Source organism: Nematolebias whitei, chromosome 16, assembly GCF_014905685.2.
Source record: "Nematolebias whitei isolate Nwh7 chromosome 16, NemWhi1, whole genome shotgun sequence".
Taxonomy (NCBI): domain Eukaryota; kingdom Metazoa; phylum Chordata; class Actinopteri; order Cyprinodontiformes; family Rivulidae; genus Nematolebias; species Nematolebias whitei.
This window is the reverse complement of record NC_056513.1, coordinates 28,462,339-28,480,010: the sequence shown is the minus strand read 5'-3', so window position 1 is coordinate 28,480,010 and position 17,672 is coordinate 28,462,339. Positions and strand designations below refer to the sequence as shown.

General features: G+C 40.4%; 1 protein-coding gene and 2 pseudogenes across 1 annotated transcript in view; all 3 read left to right on the top strand.

Moving 5' to 3' along the window:
* The window catches only part of dclk2a (doublecortin-like kinase 2a), an 87,008-nt gene that overhangs the window by 10,601 nt on the left and 58,735 nt on the right, over positions 1 to 17,672 (top strand). The window contains exon 2 of the mRNA XM_037690517.1: positions 5,600 to 5,937. Within this exon, the coding sequence (XP_037546445.1) occupies positions 5,600 to 5,937 (338 nt within the window). The remainder of the gene's footprint in view (positions 1 to 5,599; positions 5,938 to 17,672) is intronic.
* Positions 8,249 to 8,367, top strand: LOC119423282 (annotated as a pseudogene).
* LOC119423263 lies at positions 12,444 to 12,559 on the top strand (annotated as a pseudogene).

Sequence of the window (17,672 nt, the reverse complement as noted above, 5' to 3'; positions counted from 1 at the left end):
AAACATTTGTAAAACAGTAATGATTATAGAGAATTGTCTTTTCTGCTTGATTAATTCAAGAAAGAAAGTCACCAGATGGCTCAGACTGTATTCAGATCAATGAAAATAACAGTCTCTGTCCATCTGATAGATTTGAGGTCATCAGGGTCAGATCAGGGTCAGACCAGGTTCACTACATTCCCAACGGAGAGGAAAACACAGGGTTTTACTCACGCTACTTCCTGGTCCCCAAACGGACCGGAGGGATGAGACCGATTCTGGATCTGTCAGCTTTCAACAAAGCGATCATGAACAGACCGTTTCACATGCTGACAACCAGACAGCTGTTGGACAACATCCAGAGAAACGACTGGTTTGTTTCCATCGATCTAAAAGATGCTTATTTTCACATACCGATCATCCCAAAACACAGGAAATTTCTGCGTTTCACCTTTCAGGGGATGAAGTATCAGTACAACAGGCTGCCTTTCGGGTATTCCCTCGCGCCTCGTACGTTCTCAAAGTGTGTGGAGACAGCCCTGCATCCACTACACAGAGCAGGGGTGAGAATTTTGTTTTACCTGGACGACCTGCTGCTCCTGTCACACTCCAGACAGGAGGCGCTGATGCAGGCTCAGGTGCTGGCATCACACCTGTTAAATCTGGGCTTCGCCATAAATTGGAAGAAAAGCTCGATTTTCCCGGCCCAGACAATTGTTTATCTGGGAGTGGAATTAAATTCAATTACCATGAAGGCTCGCTTATCACAAACGAGAATCGACACTTTAAAAAGTCAACTCCGCCACGTAAGACCTGGCAAAGTGATAACAGCTGTCTCCGTCATGAAGCTGTTGGGAATGATGTCATCAGCTCACACAGTGGTTCCGCTGGGTTTGTTACACATGAGACGCCTCCAGAGGTGGTTTGCGCGTCTGCGTGTGGATCCAGTAAAACAAAAGAGACGGATGATCATTGTCCCTTCCTCTGTGAGAGCAGACCTCCGACACTGGGGAAACACCCTGGTTCTGTCAGAGGGAGTTCCCGTCGGCAGACCCACGTCACACGTGTCAGTCTTCACGGACGCGTCGCTGTCAGGTTGGGGGGGGACATGCCTATCTCAAGCAGTAGGGGCGCTGTGGCCCCACTGCACATCAGCCCACATCAATGTTTTGGAGTGTCGCTCAGTGCTGAATGTGATTCAACACTTTGCTCCCGTGCTACAGAATCAACACGTGTTGATTCACACAGACAACATGGTGACTGCTGCGTACATAAACCGCCAGGGGGGTGTGCGTTCAGCCCAGATGTTACACATTACGCGAAAGCTACTGTGTTGGGCTCACCAAAACCTGCTCTCCATCAGAGCGGTTTACATACCCGGTGTTCTGAACAGAGGGGCAAATGTGATGTCCAGGGGCGGTCCACGTCACGCGGACTGGACCATCCATCCAGACCTGATGGTTCAGACGTGGCAGAAGTTTGGCAAAGCAGCTGTGGACCTGTTTGCGACACGAGAGAACGCTCAGTGTCAACTATGGTTTTCCCTGAGCCCGCGAGACGATCCACCGCTGGGGGTGGATGCATTTGCTCACAGCCCGTGGCCCAAAACGCTTCTGTACGCGTTTCCCCCACCTCCTCTGATTTTACGGTTCCTGAACCGAGTTCAAGAGGAGGGATTGACAGCTCTCCTGGTGGCTCCCGAGCGCATGAACGCACCATGGTTCCCAGTCCTGCAACGTCTGTTGTCGGGTCGTCCGTGGAAACTGCCGTGGAGGGAGGATGCTCTCCTTCAAGCAGGAGGAGCGATCAGGAGTTACCCAGAAATAGGTCAGCACCTGTGGGTCTGGCCGCTGAGCGGTCCCGCTTAGAGAGGATGGGTCTCCCTCAGGAGGTAGTGCGCACAATCCAAGATTCACGTGCTGCATCTACCACAGCTCTGTACACATCAAAGTGGACGGCTTTTCAGCGCTGGTGTACAGAGAAAGGTTTAGAGGCCACCTCATGCCCATTAGGCGGCGTGCTGTCTTTTCTACAACAGCTGATGGATAGGAAGTTGGCATTCAGCACGATTAAAACGTACGCTGCAGCCATCTCTTCCTGCCACGAAGGGTTCGGAGACAGAACAGCTTTTAATCACCCGCTGATGAAGCTGTTTCTAAAAGGTGTACAAAGACGTAGGCCTGTGTAGATGAACATATCCTGAGATATTCACCTGATTAAAACGGATTCTTTCATTTTTCTGGACTGTATATAACGTGCATTGAATTTAATAAAATGTAACGTGAGACGTTATTTATCTTTGACCCATCAAAATGAATGTGGCCATTTATTTACAGAATCAAAGTTTAACATCAAACATTTACATTAATTTGGCAAAAATATGAAAATAACAACATAATTAATCAGCTTTACAGGTAGTGAGAAACAATACGGCGATTGTTTCACTTTTCAGCAGAACAGCAGACATCAAATCACACGGCAGTGATTGAGAACTTTGCTTCAGACAATTCTAAAATATCTGTCAATGATTTCTACTTGATAGAAGAATTTTTAAAGATGGAAAGATGAAGTTTAGTGGGAGGGAAAGATGGATGAGGGAGAATGTGGTGTGTATGAGTGAAAAGTGTTGACAGGACGACACCCTCCATCCGACCCAGCTTTCCTCGGTACGCTCAGTAGTGGACTAGGCTCATTTACCTCTCTGACGATGAATCAGCGGAAGAGGAGCTCCAGTTAACGCTACCTTTCAGCGTCTCCGTAGGATGGCAGAGATATATCCGGAGTGGTGACGGGACTTCGTCAACAACAGTTCACCTCAACGGGTGGAAGATGTTATAATCCCAAACTCGGAAGAGCCTTATCATGGCTGGACTTCTGTTCTCCCAAACGACTGGAGCTGCAAACTCTCCAGCCCGACTCCAACGGCAACTCACAGGACTGAAACTTCACAGAACTGGGCTTCACAGCACTGGGCTTCACAGAACTGAGAGAACTAGGAAGTACCGACATTTTAAAGAGCTCTATTTCCGGTTCATTTGGGAGTTTCTGATTGGTCAATATCAACCAGACAGGGGTGTGTTTTGTGATGTAAGGTGTTATGGAAAGTCAGAAACCAGCAAGAATGTTATGGAACAGATTGAAAATGTTTCCCAGACAGGCGAGAGAAATGTTTGGGCGAGTTTGAAGAAACAGGTGCCAACTTCTCTGTTTACGTCTGAGAGGATTTAAAAACAAGACAGTTGTTACAAAACTTGTCTGCTTCGACTCCTGACCTTGGAAAACGTACACTGCTCATTCAAAGACAGAAATCAGAAAATGCATAATTACTCTGTAACAGGCCTTAACATTAATTCTACTTTGCATAAGCAACTAAAAAATCATTGTTACTGTTTTACAGTTAATAAAATTGATTAGTTCACTGTAACATCTAAAATGTTTGAACTAAAACACTTTGATTATCAAACATTTGTAAAACAGTAATGATAATAGAAAATAGAGTGTTCTTTCACTTGAATTTTCAAGAAAGAAAGTCTCAGGATGGGTGAACCTGTATTTCTGGATTCAAATCAATGAAATGACAGTTTCTGTCCCACAAGGTTCTTAAAGTCAAGGGTTTTGACCTTAGGTCAAGTTCACTACACCTGTTTCACGCCCACTTGTTCCACAGTGGGATTTAACGCTGGTCCTGCGAGCCCTGATCAAAGCCTCATTTGAGCCTTTGGATCAGGTTTCACTTAAATTCTTGTCTCTTAAAACAGCCCTGCTGCTGGCTTTAACATCCGCTAAGAGGGTGAGTGATTTATCTGCCCTCTCTGCCGCTCCGTCATGTCTCAGAATCCAGGCTGACGGTAGTTCAGCTGATTTAAGACCAAACCCAGCTTTTATGCCTAAAAACATCACGAGCTCTTTTAAATCAAGAGTGATATCGTTGGAGGGATTTTTCCCTCCCCCCCACAGATCAGAAGAAGAAGCATCTTTCCATCTTCTCTGTCCGGTGCGGGCGTTGACGTGTTACATAGCGCGCACAGCTGTAATGCGTCAAACTCAACACTTGTTTGTGCATTATAGAGATGCATCTGCAGGTCGCCCGTTATCCAACCAGCGCTTGTCACACTGGCTGTGTGAGGCCATTTCTGAAGCCTACAGAGCATCAGATCTAGAGCCTCCTGTCAACCTCAAAGCACACTCGACCAGGGGTATCGCATCTTCGACTGCCTTGCATAATGGTATGTCAATGCAGGACATTTGCACTGCGGCTGCATGGTCAACACCCTGCTCATTTATTCGCTTTTACCTACGTGATGTGACGGCTCGTTCCATGACACATTCTGTCCTTAGTGCTCTAACGGAATGAATATTGTTATTTTTCATGGAACTCTGTTTAAGCTCACATCTGTCTGCATGCTTCACAGTGTGAGATGTTGTTATCAGTCACAAGTTGTGTCTGTGATTTTGGTTCTATTGTCACTAATCAATTCATGACTATTGTTACCAATCAGTTCATCTGATCAATAATCAGTTCATTGATATTAATCTGTTTATACTGTTCAGCCATGAACCAGTTGGTTCATGCCCCCCCCCCCCCCTTCTTTTCAACATCCTCTCCCCGTTGAAAGTTTTCCGGGGCGTTCATGTTTTGTCAGAACGCATAGTTATACAACATGCGTCTGTGCATGGCACATAATTACGCGATGTGTAGTTATGCACACGGGGAGCTGAGTGACAAGACGTTTTTTGGGCAAGCTTCCGCTTCTTACTGTGTTCGAATGGACCCAGTGAGGCGAGGACCACATCCGCTTCGCCCTTAACCCATCAGCGACAGCCTTAAATGGCGAAGCCTATATGACATAGAACGTTGGTTACGTACTGTAACCCCAGATTCTATGAATATAGGCGTAGCCCTTTAAGCGTCGGGCCTCACTGGCTCCTGAATAGCTGAAGAAAAAATAAGCTATTTGGGAGCCGATTACCCGCTCTTAATGTAACTTATACGGATCGGGTGGGACCCACACAGCAGGTGGGCGTGGACTAATTTTTTCAGTATGATGCTTGCGCATAACGGGATAAACCCATCAGCGACAGCCTTAAAGGGCTACGCCTATATTCATAGAATCTGGGGTTACAGTACGTAACCAACGATCTTTATGTTTGAAGCCGGAAATGTGGCAAAGGTTTGAAAAGTTCAAGGGGGCCGAATACTTTCGCAAGGCACTGTATGATAGATGGATGGATGGATGGATGGTTTTAAGCAAGTCATTTTGGTCTTTGGCCCCCCATACTTGCTGTTATCTTGTCAATGCGCTCAGAATAAAGCAATTATTTTTTCTAAACTTAAATAATTCAAGAGCTATCTACAACAGGTAAGGTAATAATTGCTTATCGCCTTTCTGCAAAACCCCACTTTAAAGATCTGAGCTATCTCCGAGTGCTTGGTTTTAGGAATTCCACTCTTTGGAATTCTTAAAAAGTTATTGAAAGTGTTCTGGTGAGGTGTCTGGTGTTACCCGGTGTTGAGTGTTTTTGTTCCAATGTATTGCTTAAAAACGTGAAAATTGTTTGTGAACACCATTTGGCTAAGATCTCAGTTTGGATTACATACATAACTTATTTGTTCTTGCAGGAGAGAGTTATGTCTGTGCCTCCAACGAACCTTTTCGATGTGTGGATTACTCCAAGAATGTGAACCCCAACTGGTCAGTGGGCAGCAGGATGGGGACGTCACGCTCCATGTCCTGTCTCGTTCCATCCAGGACCGAGCTGCAGAGGGAACCTAAGGACTTCATCAAACCAAAGCTGGTCACTGTCATCCGGAGTGGTGTCAAACCCCGTAAGGCAGTTCGCATACTGCTCAATAAGAAAACGGCTCACTCATTCGAGCAGGTGCTCACCGATATTACGGATGCTATCAAGCTGGACTGTGGATCTGTGAAGAGGCTGTACACGTTAGGAGGCAAGCAGGTATGTCAAGTATATTTGTTCAAACACATTCCAGCAACATTATTAAAATATCGTCACTCATTTGTGTGAGAGGTTGCAGTATCCTCCTCTATGACTGATAATTGCAGGTCTGGTAATTGCAAAACAAATGCATGAAAACTGAGACTTGAAACCATTTCCATCTTTTTTTTTGTTTGTTTGTTTTTTTGGCTCTTGCCATCCAGCGACTGTGCCAAGTTAATCATTGGTTCAATGGGACCAGTCAACCAATCGGTTTTCTGAGATTTTCAATTTTTGTAAAAATTTGACCTGCTAATTTTCATCTTTCAAGTTTAGCTCTAATATTTTTTTTCCAGTTTTTGGCAAACAAAATAAATTGACTGCAAATTAATCATCACAATTTTACAGTAAAAAGCTTTTAGCTTTTTCCAAAACAGCAAAAGAGTTTTTCTATCTGTCAGTTGAAATGTACAAGTATCATCCACCACGTTATTGGATGAGACATTTGTACAAGTACAACCCAACAGAAACAGACTAACAATATATCTTTAAAAGTCTTATTATACCGGTAATAACTCATTAATTATTATTCATTTTTTTTAAGAAAAACGTCTGATTTACTGTTCGTTGTGTTTGGAAGGGTACTCATTGATTCAATTTTTGTTATACAAATGGAAAATTACAGCTTGATAATCATGACCAAACTTTATTTACATTAATCCTCGGGTTATTTAATATAGGTCACATACAGTTAATTGATTATAAATGTATTGCCTGTTTAAATGGCAGCTTAGCCTAAAGATTTAAAGCAGTAATGTGAGCAGCAGACTTGTCTTCTAGAAAATCTTGTTTAGTTTTTTCTAGACTCTTTACGCTTTTGTGGATATGCTGATTTAATTTGAACACATTTCATAGATTCCATTAAAAGTTCTTATAGGATTCCTCTCACACACCCATAAACATATGCAACTACCCCCCCCCCCCCCCACACACACACACACACACACACACACACCCCAAATGCCTTACAGCAGCAGTTCTACCATCTGCTCCTCCAAAATTAAATCTAAGGGTCCCAGCCACCTGGCCTACAGGCCTCTCCTCCTGAAACACTCACACATACATACACACAACGGACCATATGACTGCAACTCTGGTCACCAACAGATAATTAGAGCTGTGAACGGGAAAGAACAGGGTTAAAGCACAGCTGTCAGGTGGGTTTGTAAATGCCTGTTCAAAAATGTATAAGTGAGAGAGAGTGTGCTTGCACATTCTTCCCCTGTCTACTTTCTCTCATGAAGTCAAAGCTGCTTGCAATTTTAGCCTCTTTTAAAGTGGGTGCTCAAGCAGTCTTAAATTTTAACTCGGGACCCCTGAAAAATAAAGAAACCATCAGAGGACTTTGTAAGGAAAGTCAGTTCTCAAATCTTAGATTCACCAAAATATTGAATACACTTGAACTAAAAATAGAATAAATGATGACACTTAAATGGGCCGGTAAAATCGGATGTTTTTTGCACGAGTTGTATCCTCAAAGCCACCTGTTAATCAATCCAGTAGGCTTGTCAGCATATGACCAATCGGCGATCACAATTTGTCCTGAATTGAAATGCCTCTTACCTGCAGGAACTGCACCCCTTTTTCCTCTGACAACATTATTGGGGGTTTTCATTATGAATGCTTTGCAGTCGGAGGGATTTTGTGAAAAATCATCAGAAAAATGGTTAAACGCTGTCAGTGAAGAACATGTAATTCAGGCAATGTTGCCCTGAGTGTTTAGATGGTGGAATACAGTTTATTCCGTTTCCAAAACCTAAACTATGTCTGGAAAAAATGTAAAAGATGGATAACGGTTGGCAGCTGACCGCATGAGCAGCTGAATACAACAGAGATAAACAGGAAGTACCACATGTTCATTGTACAAAGGTAACTGCAAGTAAATACTCCCTTTTTAGTCATAAGTACATTGTATGTTTAAATTAAATGTTAATGCTTCAAGCTAGTTGTGATTTGTTTTATGTGTTTTGTAAGTAGAAATATGTTGCAACTTCTGGTTGCATGTTTAGTCTTTTGTTTGCTATGATCCTTTAAAAGTCCTATTTGTGACAAAGTGCATCATTTACTGCAGGGGTGGCCAATCTTGGGGCCACTATCTTGCATGTTTTACTTGTTTCCCTGCTCCAACTCACCAGATTCAATGGTTGATTTACCTCTTCATGTTCTGCAGGAGACATAATTACCCATTCACTCAAATCAGGTGTGTTGGAACAGAGAGAAATCCAAAACATGTAGGATAGTGGCCCTCGAGGACCAGGATTGGACACCCCTGGTTTATGGCCATACCACCCTGAACACGTCCAATCTCATCTGATCTCAGAAGCTAAGCATGGTCGGGCCTGATTAGTTCTTGGATGGTAGACTGCCTGGGAATATCAGGTGCTGTAAGCTTTTGCACTTCTCACAAACCACTCCATAGACCATGTTCAAGCCAAGAGCCATTGTCAGTACTGGGGGCTAAGCACCCCAAAATGTCTGATCCTAGAATCACCCCTGTATCTGTTGCTTGTAGACTTGGGTTATCAGGGCCAGCAGAGTCAGCTGCTGCTACACAGAAAACACCGTTTTACTTCTAAAAGCTGAGTTAACAAGAGGCTAATACTGTATCACTCTCATACGTTTAAGTATGTATGAAAAAAACAACTTCTTAATTTGAAAAGCCAGTAAATGTTATTTTTCTGGGGTTTTTTGAAAATGAGAAAATAAGGTTTTTATTTACTTGCTTTGTATATTCTTGATGACTAAAGTCATCTCAGACCAATGGGGAAAATAAAAATGTTAAATACAAATTTATGAATTACAAACTAATTTAAATAAATCCAGTATTTCTTTTTTCCCCCCACTGTTGCAAAGCAAAAAGAATTTGAAATATCCTTCGTCAATTTGTGCATGTTGTAAGCTTGATAACTTGAAAAATAAGTGAAGTAGGCTACTGATTTCTATTTTGGTGTGTAGCTGCATCCAGGAATAAGAAACATTTTCAAAAATGTTGATGCCATATCAAAATCCAAGATGCTGCCGGCATACAGCATATGTAATTTTTTTTTTCATTTAAATCTTTATTTTACCAGGAAGAAATCAATTTAGATTATTAATCTCTTTTACAAGGATGTCCTCGGGAATGTGCAAATACATCAGCACCGTCTTAAGAACAGTAACAAAGTCCATGCTCAATAATCCAGGTCTACAATCCAACATTTTTCAGTCCGGTCATCTGGACAGTTTCTTTTTTTTGTGCTGAAACGTTTCGCCTTCGGTCCGGAAGGCTTCATCAGTCAAGGAAACACAAAAACTGATTCTTCCCCCAACAGCTTACTCCAAAGTGGAACAAACCAGTTTTGTTTGTGATAAGATGGTCTCTTTGGTCTCTTTGTCCATCTTATGATGAAGCCTTCCGGACCGAAGGCGAAACGTTTCAGCACAAAAAAAAGAAACTGTCCAGATGACCAGACTGAAAAATGTTGAACAGTAACAGTAGTATTATTATTTTTTTTTTACAACAAAACATAAAACATAAAATAGAAAGCAAGTTTTTTTTTTAATCACAATTTAAGACACTTAAACATTACAGGTGCAAGATGTGATTAAAACCTCAGTTTTTGTTTAAAACTAGATAAAGGAATAAAAGACTCTAACCTCAACTTAAGCTGCAGATCATTCCAAGAGCTAAAATAGAACAAACTCATCTTTCCTGACTCTGATGTGCACAAAGTGCACCTTAAACCACAGCCAGCTACTGGCCCTGAGACTGTGTTTTCTGGAGTGAAATGAACTTTGAGTTGATGTATGATGGTAATTTTCCTAAAATGGCTTTGTATATGAAAAGATAACAATGCTTCATCGTTCATCCTTCATACTGAGTAAAGTAAGCCCAGCAAGGGTATAAAAAGTACAATGGTGAGATATATTTTAATCTTTATGTTGCATACATGTTTGGAGATGAGCCCTGAATCATCTGGTCTGTTGTAAATGCAATGAATGTAATGAGTGAGAGGAACTGGCCGTCTGCTCTCATTAGTGGGCAGTAAGTTTTATGGTTTGCTTTTGCAGTAATTGATGTGATGCACTTTAAATTTTATAATAAACTGATAAAATTGCAGTTGACAAACTAAAGGGTTGTATACGTGTTTCCATCTCTACAACTGTTCCACTTATTCTAATGTTGTCTGTCTTCACAGAAATGTGAAATGGGGAAAATGCATTGGGTTCCTGTTTGTGCATGTCCTGCATAACAAAAGCTGAAGATCCTTCGTGGTTTATCAGGGCATAAAGAATTTGATGCCATGCTGTGCAAGAACAGTCGGGCATCTCCCAACAGACTTTACTCAGATATCACTAGCACCGCATTTGTTCTTGCAGTATGATTTTTTTTTTTACTCTATCATAGTTTAAAAAAAATACAATTGATTTGTCTACTTTTATGCATTCAAAGATATTCAGTATCAATCTGTGTAGGGGAAAACAAAAACTGAGCCAGTCTAGTAAAAGTATATCACTAAGGGCTAAGTAACAACTACCAAAACAAACAGTTGTTACTTAGAATTCATTCATTCCTTCAACCTTTATTTAAACAGATAAGTCACATTGAGCCTCAAAGACGCATTTACAAGTGAGACCTGTTTGGACAGACAATAAAAGTGATAAACTGGACACATGTAGGAATTGGAGGCAAAAAAATACCTATCAGACTTTTTTTTTCCTGCCTGAGAAGAAAAAACTCTGATATTAAAAAACACCTCGCACAAACATTCATATAGTGACGTAGACATTCTGCAGAGGGGAGACGACGAGAGCGGCGAGCATGTTCATAGACACTCTCGAGGGCACTTTAGGAGTTCTGATAAAGATGTAATAATCAGCCAAATGTCCTCCGGTGAGGTCCATAAACATTCTCGAGGTATGTCGAGGAATGGCCAAGAATAACGTCTATGATAATCCAAGAGTCCTGAAATGATGACACAAGTTTATTCAACTGCTTTCATCTGGTTATCAATTGGAAATTCCTCAGGGAGGGGGTGGTGAACGTCAGATCACATGTTCTCCAGGCAAATTCAGATAAGATGGCCTTCAAGGCCAGCCAAGGGAGTCAAATTCAGATAAACACACAGTTGTTTTGGGGACAGGCAGAACTTGATGGCATCTACCTTGAGTCTGTGTTAGTCCAAACGGTTCTGAAATGTCCAAATTACATGGCCACACCGATGGAACGTGACTGAGTAAAATCCCCAAGATCTGATCCATTCTGCCCAAAGCATTTGAGTCTGGGTACTCGATGCACGAACCAAGCCATCATAAAGGCAAGCAGCGTGATCGAGTCAAAATTTGCTGCCGACGCCTTCCTTGATTGATTGCTAAAACCAGCAACCAGCCAAATCCAAAAAGCAGGAACCAGTTATTGTAAATTCAATTAAATATGCGTCCTTAAAATCCACAAATGGCAGCAGAGATGGACACATCATCAAGTCTTATATAAGAATTATATTCCTGTATGAACTGAATACATATAGCTTAACTCTATCAATGCATTCAAATTCAGTTAACAAAACAAAATATGAAAAGCTGACTGGGATAAAAATGCTGGAAGACTGAAAAGCAAGATTTAAGCAAGATCTCTTTGGTACACTTTGTTTCTTAGCCTTTGATTGAAGAGAAATACATGAATACTTGTAATAAAAATAATGGCTAACATAACCCTTTTGGGTGTGTAAAACCCATTGACTGAATATGTAACAAAAGTTTGTCCTATTTTATTAGTTAAAATGTATGAATACTTGCTCTTTCAGCGTAATCGGCGTTCAGAGACGTGGACAGATAAAACGGGTCATTAAATGCTGGGTTTTGTGGCCCCCCACATGTACGTGGGAGGAAGATTGAATGGTTAGTGTGATGCTGATGCTTGTTGGCATCTTCTCATATAGCACGCTCCTAATGAAGATGACCTCCTGCTTTGAACACTCATCTCAGGTTTGGCTTTACATGTCAGTGCTTTCACATATTTTGTTTTGTTAACAATATCCTCACCTCATTATTGTGTTCAGGTCCAAGATATTTCTTCACAGATGAACCTAATTGATTATAAAGAGATGAGGACCTTGTCTGCTTTACTTGGCTCTAGCAGTTCTCTTGAATTCTGGATTAAATGTCTATTTAGGTCAACAGCCATGAAATTTGCATGCCCACCTATTGTTCTGCCCTGTCATTAACACTGAGCACCATCTGACACCAGTGCTGCAACACTATCCAGGAACAGTTGCTGTTGGTTTGGATCAGAGATGCACCGTTTCCTCTGAACTCAAGAAATACTCTTGTATAAACTCAGATCAAATATTTTCTTTACTGTTTATATTCTTTACCATTTTTATTTGCACATTCTGATGGTTGTTTTGAACTGTATATCTGTGGTACTGTTATTATGTCACAAAAGAGCTGCTCATTAGCTAGATTTTCACAAATTTGTGAATATGGCTGTTTACGGCCATAACACCCTGAACTCACCTGATCTCGTCAGATCTCAGAAGCTAAGCAGAGTCTGGCCTGATTAGTCCTTGGATGGGAGACCACAGAATACCAGGTGCCTTAAGCTTTGTGGGTCCTCTGTGGTATAGAGGTAGGGCAGCTGACTATGGGACCAGAAAGTCACAGGTTCAACTCCCTACCATACACACATGTTGTGGTGTCCTTGAGCAAGACACCTAATCCCTAACTGCTCCCTGGGCACATGCATAGCTGCCCACTGCTCCACCTGTGTGTATCTCACGTGATGGGTTAAATGCAGACTAATTTCGTCATTGTATGGGAACATACAATGATGATCACACGTAGTACTTTCTTCTTATTCTTTCTTCAAATAAGAATTTACCAGGTTTGCCTTGTACTTGTACTTTTGTAGAGACTAAAACATGTATAACAAGCAGTATGCAAATGTCTTCCTTCCCTGAGGGTCTTGAATAACAAATATTGGTAGTTTTTTAGATTAGTGTTTCTCTGTATTGAAAATGAACAAGGAATGCAAGTAAATCTTAATGTTTTTGATACTGGTGAGTAGAAGTTACACTGTATAATAGAGGTAAGTTTATTTTATTTTTTGCTTATCCGAGGCAGTGCAGAGTGATGGATCCTGGCGAGTGAATGTATTTTATCAACCATCAGGCACCAAGGTGGTGGCCAATGGTGACCTTAGACACCATAGATTATTCTTCGGCTACTCCAAGGGCTACACCAATTATTGGAGGAAACTATACTTTTAAGCAATATTAAAAATAGAAAACATAGTTTCCTTCCTGATAGTGACTTTTCTTACTCCTAGATGCAGCCACACACTAAAGTGTAAGTCAGCAAGTCGCTAATTTTTGAAGTTGTCCAGTTCACATATATACTTGTATTGCAGCAGCCGTCTTGGATTTTGACATGGCAACCCAATTTTCAAAAGGATACTGTTTTACGTAACCATATATATAAATAGTAGTCAGTATGTGGGTTATCTCTAATCCTTCCTTTTCACTTTGCAATGGGGAACAAAACTAAATACCAAGCCCCGAGGCAATAATAGTAATAATAAGAAAATAATATATTTTAACATGCTCTTAAGTCAAAAGAACCTGCTTTGTGTTTCACAACTTTTTGTATATCGTGCATATTTAACAAACGAGCTGACTGTAAACTTGCTGCCACAGAATGCACCCCCTAGATTGTGTACCCCCATACCCACTTTCCTATTCAGTCTATGAATGCATGTGAGGAGCACAGACAAGGAAGGGCTTCCATATTGAGCCGTGTCATGTCAGTTGTTTTGTTTGTGCAGCCTGGCCCTAATCCAGTCTTTACAGCAGTTCCTTCTGTCTCCCAGCAGAAGAGTCGACGTCATGACATTTTCTGGCTGCTTTCAGGGCCCAGCCCACAGACTTGTTTGTCTGCTGCAGTTTTAACCACACAGGAATGTCTGCTTTAGAGGATGGATGTGATGAATGTACTTGCACATCATGAGCTGTATGTTCATTGCAGTGGGCATTGAATGTGTGATGGAAAACTGTGTTTTTGTTGCTTTTGATCATTTTAGCTGGGTGTTTAACTATTTTATGATCATTTTAGTATTATAGGTAATTTGCCATTTTGGAGTTTAATTAATTTTTAAATGGAAATCAGGGAATGACAAACATCAGCATGGTAACAAAAACTTTGTATCTCACTCATGGTTTAATTCTTTCTTAGTGACTTAAGCAGGGGTGGGCACAACAGGCTACCGCTAATCCGCTAACAGCTAATAGTGGAACTAACTTTTGTTTGGTGGATTAGAGTTTTCACTAAATTTGGAAAATTTTAGTGGATTCAGCTTCCACTAAATTGTGTTTTGCCAACTTTGTCTGCTAACAAAATTTACAAGCATATTCTTTTCTATTGTGGGTATGTCTTGAAGAAGGCACGCTATTTACTTGCGTGTACACATGACGAGACGTGATTGATTGACATAGACGCAACTAGCTGAAGGCACGTTATTGGCTTGCTACGTGTAAATATAACTAGACTTGATTGGTCGAAGCAGCTTCAACTGGAAGGAGATGAAGATGTGTGACGCAGACGGAGTGACTTTTGTCTTTGTGGTTAGCGGTTTAGCGTTAGCGTCTGCTCATTCTTTTACTTGTTTAGCAGTGTAGCATTAGCAAAGCAAATTTTTTTAGTTAGATGAATATAGGTTAGCAAAGCTAGCGGTGTCCACCCCTGCTTTAATGTGTTTCCACATAGCAATTTTATGATCACTAACTGAAAGAGGATTTGTTTCTGACCTGCATTGTTTGTTTCCGACCTTTTAAAGTTTTTCTGCAACATAAACATTTTGTAGCTTTAGCGGTCTTTAAAAACTGACTTCAACATGTAATGACTGCAGAAAGAGTGTAAGTGAAATACCGTCAACCATGCACAATGTCCAAACTTATGCTTTTCGACATGAGTTAGTGTTCTTCTTTTTATCATATTTGGTCATTTTAAAACTAGTAAATATGGGAATGCCACAGTTTTGCATGAAATGTCATCTTTAACCTGTCAAGTTTTGGAATTTGAATTTTTTTTTCTCTTGCTTAGTTATTCACAAGAAATAAAATGTGTAAAGCTATGCTTATTCAATGGTTTCATATGCTTCAGATTTACATCTCTAAAAGAGGTATTAAACTGTCAAAGGAAGGTTTTTCTGTCTGAGCAAAAGTTCAGAGGTAATACCCAGGTTGGCTTTAACTCTGGCATCACCTTGACAAACTTGTATGGTATCATAAAAGTAAGAACCGATCCAAGTGAAAACTGATCAGTGAGTGTCTTGTCTGTTTGAAAGTTTTTGTTTCTCACAGCAGTGATAAGTTTCTGAGCTACATGAGTTTCATTCACTCAGTGATCATTCCCAGAGCCATAAATACTCGGCAGATGCAATATTTGCTTTTGGAATATGTTTAGAAAATGCAGAAGACAGTATTCTGATTTAAAGATATGACTGGGGATTTTATACACAACTAACTGTGGCTGTATATTGTTTCCTATTCAAATCTATAATGTAGTATATTTAAGTTATGCTCCCCCAGGCGCCTTAGATGGCAGCTCTGTGCTCCACACAAAGGGCTGTGGTAGCTCGGTGGTCTGTGGTTGCGTCAAGAAGGGCATCCTGTGTAAAAGCAATTGCCAGGTCTTCATTTGAGATAATTAACTGTGGTGACCCCTGAAGAAGGGAGCAGCCAAAAGAGGGGAAAAAAAACCCCAAAAAACTTGTGCTGAGTCTTTCGGTTGCATTTTTTGTGTACCGGGGCACATCTGAACAAAAAGTACAGAGGGATAGATAAGAGGACGAGATAAATAATGAGAACAAGAGGAGGATATCAAGACAGGGTCTGCAAGATAGATTTGGGAGCAAAAGCCTGGTTCACTTGATAAATGGCAATTAGCTGTGCTCCGAAACTTCTTTACTTGCGTTTGTATTTCTTCTCGTACAGAGAAAAGTTGCAGTATTGGTCAAACCATATATGAACTTGTAAAAATCTAGGATGTATCAAAGAAAGCTTTTTGATACTTTTAGATTAAAAGAAGTTTGTTTTCAGAACAAGATATGAAGTTAAAAACGTAAATTCATGAAGTTAAACATGAATTGCTGATAGTGTGGTGATAGTTACTCACTAGAAAAGCCAGGAGGACATTTGCAGTGTGTGTGGTGACTTTCTCTTTTCAAAAAGTAAACATCAAAATTAACACTGCTGACTTTATACAGATTTATAAGAGCATTCTTTTCAACCAAAGCATATTGTTCTCTGCATTGCATGCCAAAGTTTTAAAATAAAATAAAAATTGTGTGATCTATTAGCACTTTAATTACTTGATGAGGATGACGCTCGGCTACCACACCAAATTGTAGCTCAATCTTTGTAAACCTGTCAATATTTTAGTAATCTTTGTGTTCAGTAATGTTGATAGTTGTAGTGACCATATTGGATGAGGTTGATTTCAGAGGTTAATCAGATGCAGATGTGAACCAATGGTTACTTTGAGAGTTGTATTAAAATCACTCCAGTGATTCATGACAATGAACTGGTAGTACTGTACTGTACTCTCTGGTAGTGCTGTACTGTCTGACGTTGCAGTGCTTAGACACAGAGCAAAGGTTAAAACAAAAACTTTGGTCATTGTGTGTAATAATCTCACGGCTTGAAAACTTGAGTACATTTCTGACACACACTTCAGACACTCCTTGTGGGCCTTGACGCAAAAGTGTAGCAATCAGCTGCCAAATTCCAGAATGAGAGCTCGTCAAAAAATGAAATTCATCCCAGCTATGTAAAACTTGACGAACTGCTGCAGCTTTCTGCAGTGCAAAAAACTCTCCACTGTTTTTGCTTTGTTGCCCTCAACAAAAGCACATAATGAAAATTTCCACAACAGTCTTTTGCCATAAACTGCTTCTAGACTTTGGTTTGAGAAACCTAAACAGATCCTTTATATTTCATTTAGGTACTCATTACTGAAAGTTTTAATCCAAGTGGTCTGAAAAAAAAAGTTAGTCATCTTATCAATCACTAATAAGTGTCAGTTCTCACTTCTTGCATCTGTTTTTAATAGAAAAACAATAGATGAAAGATTCAGATGAAACTTTTCATTCAGATCCCCATTCATTCATTCATTCATTCATTCATTCATTCATTCATTCATTCATTCATTCATTCATCCATCCATATGTCCAAACCGGATTCCAAAAAAGTTGGGACACTAAACAAATTATGAATAAAAACTGAATGCAATGATGTGGATATGGCAAATGTCAATATTTTATTCGTAATATAACATAGATGACAGATCAAAAGTTTAATCTGAGTAAATGTAACATTTTAAAGGAAAAATATGTTGATTCAAAATTTCAGTGTCAACAAATCCCAAAAAAGTTGGGACAAGTAGAAATAAGTGGCTGGAAAAAGGAAATTGAGCATATAACGAACAGCTGGAAGACCAATTAACACTAATTAGATCAGTTGACAACATGATTGGGTATAAAAAGAGCTTCTCAGAGTGTCAAGAGTCTCTCAGAAGCCAAGATGGTAAGAGGATCACCAATTCCACCATTGTTGCGCAAAAAGATAGTGCAGCAATACCAGAATGATGTTACCCAGCGTAAAATAGCAAAGACTTTTAAGTTATCATCATCAACCGTGCATAACATCATCAAAAGATTCAGA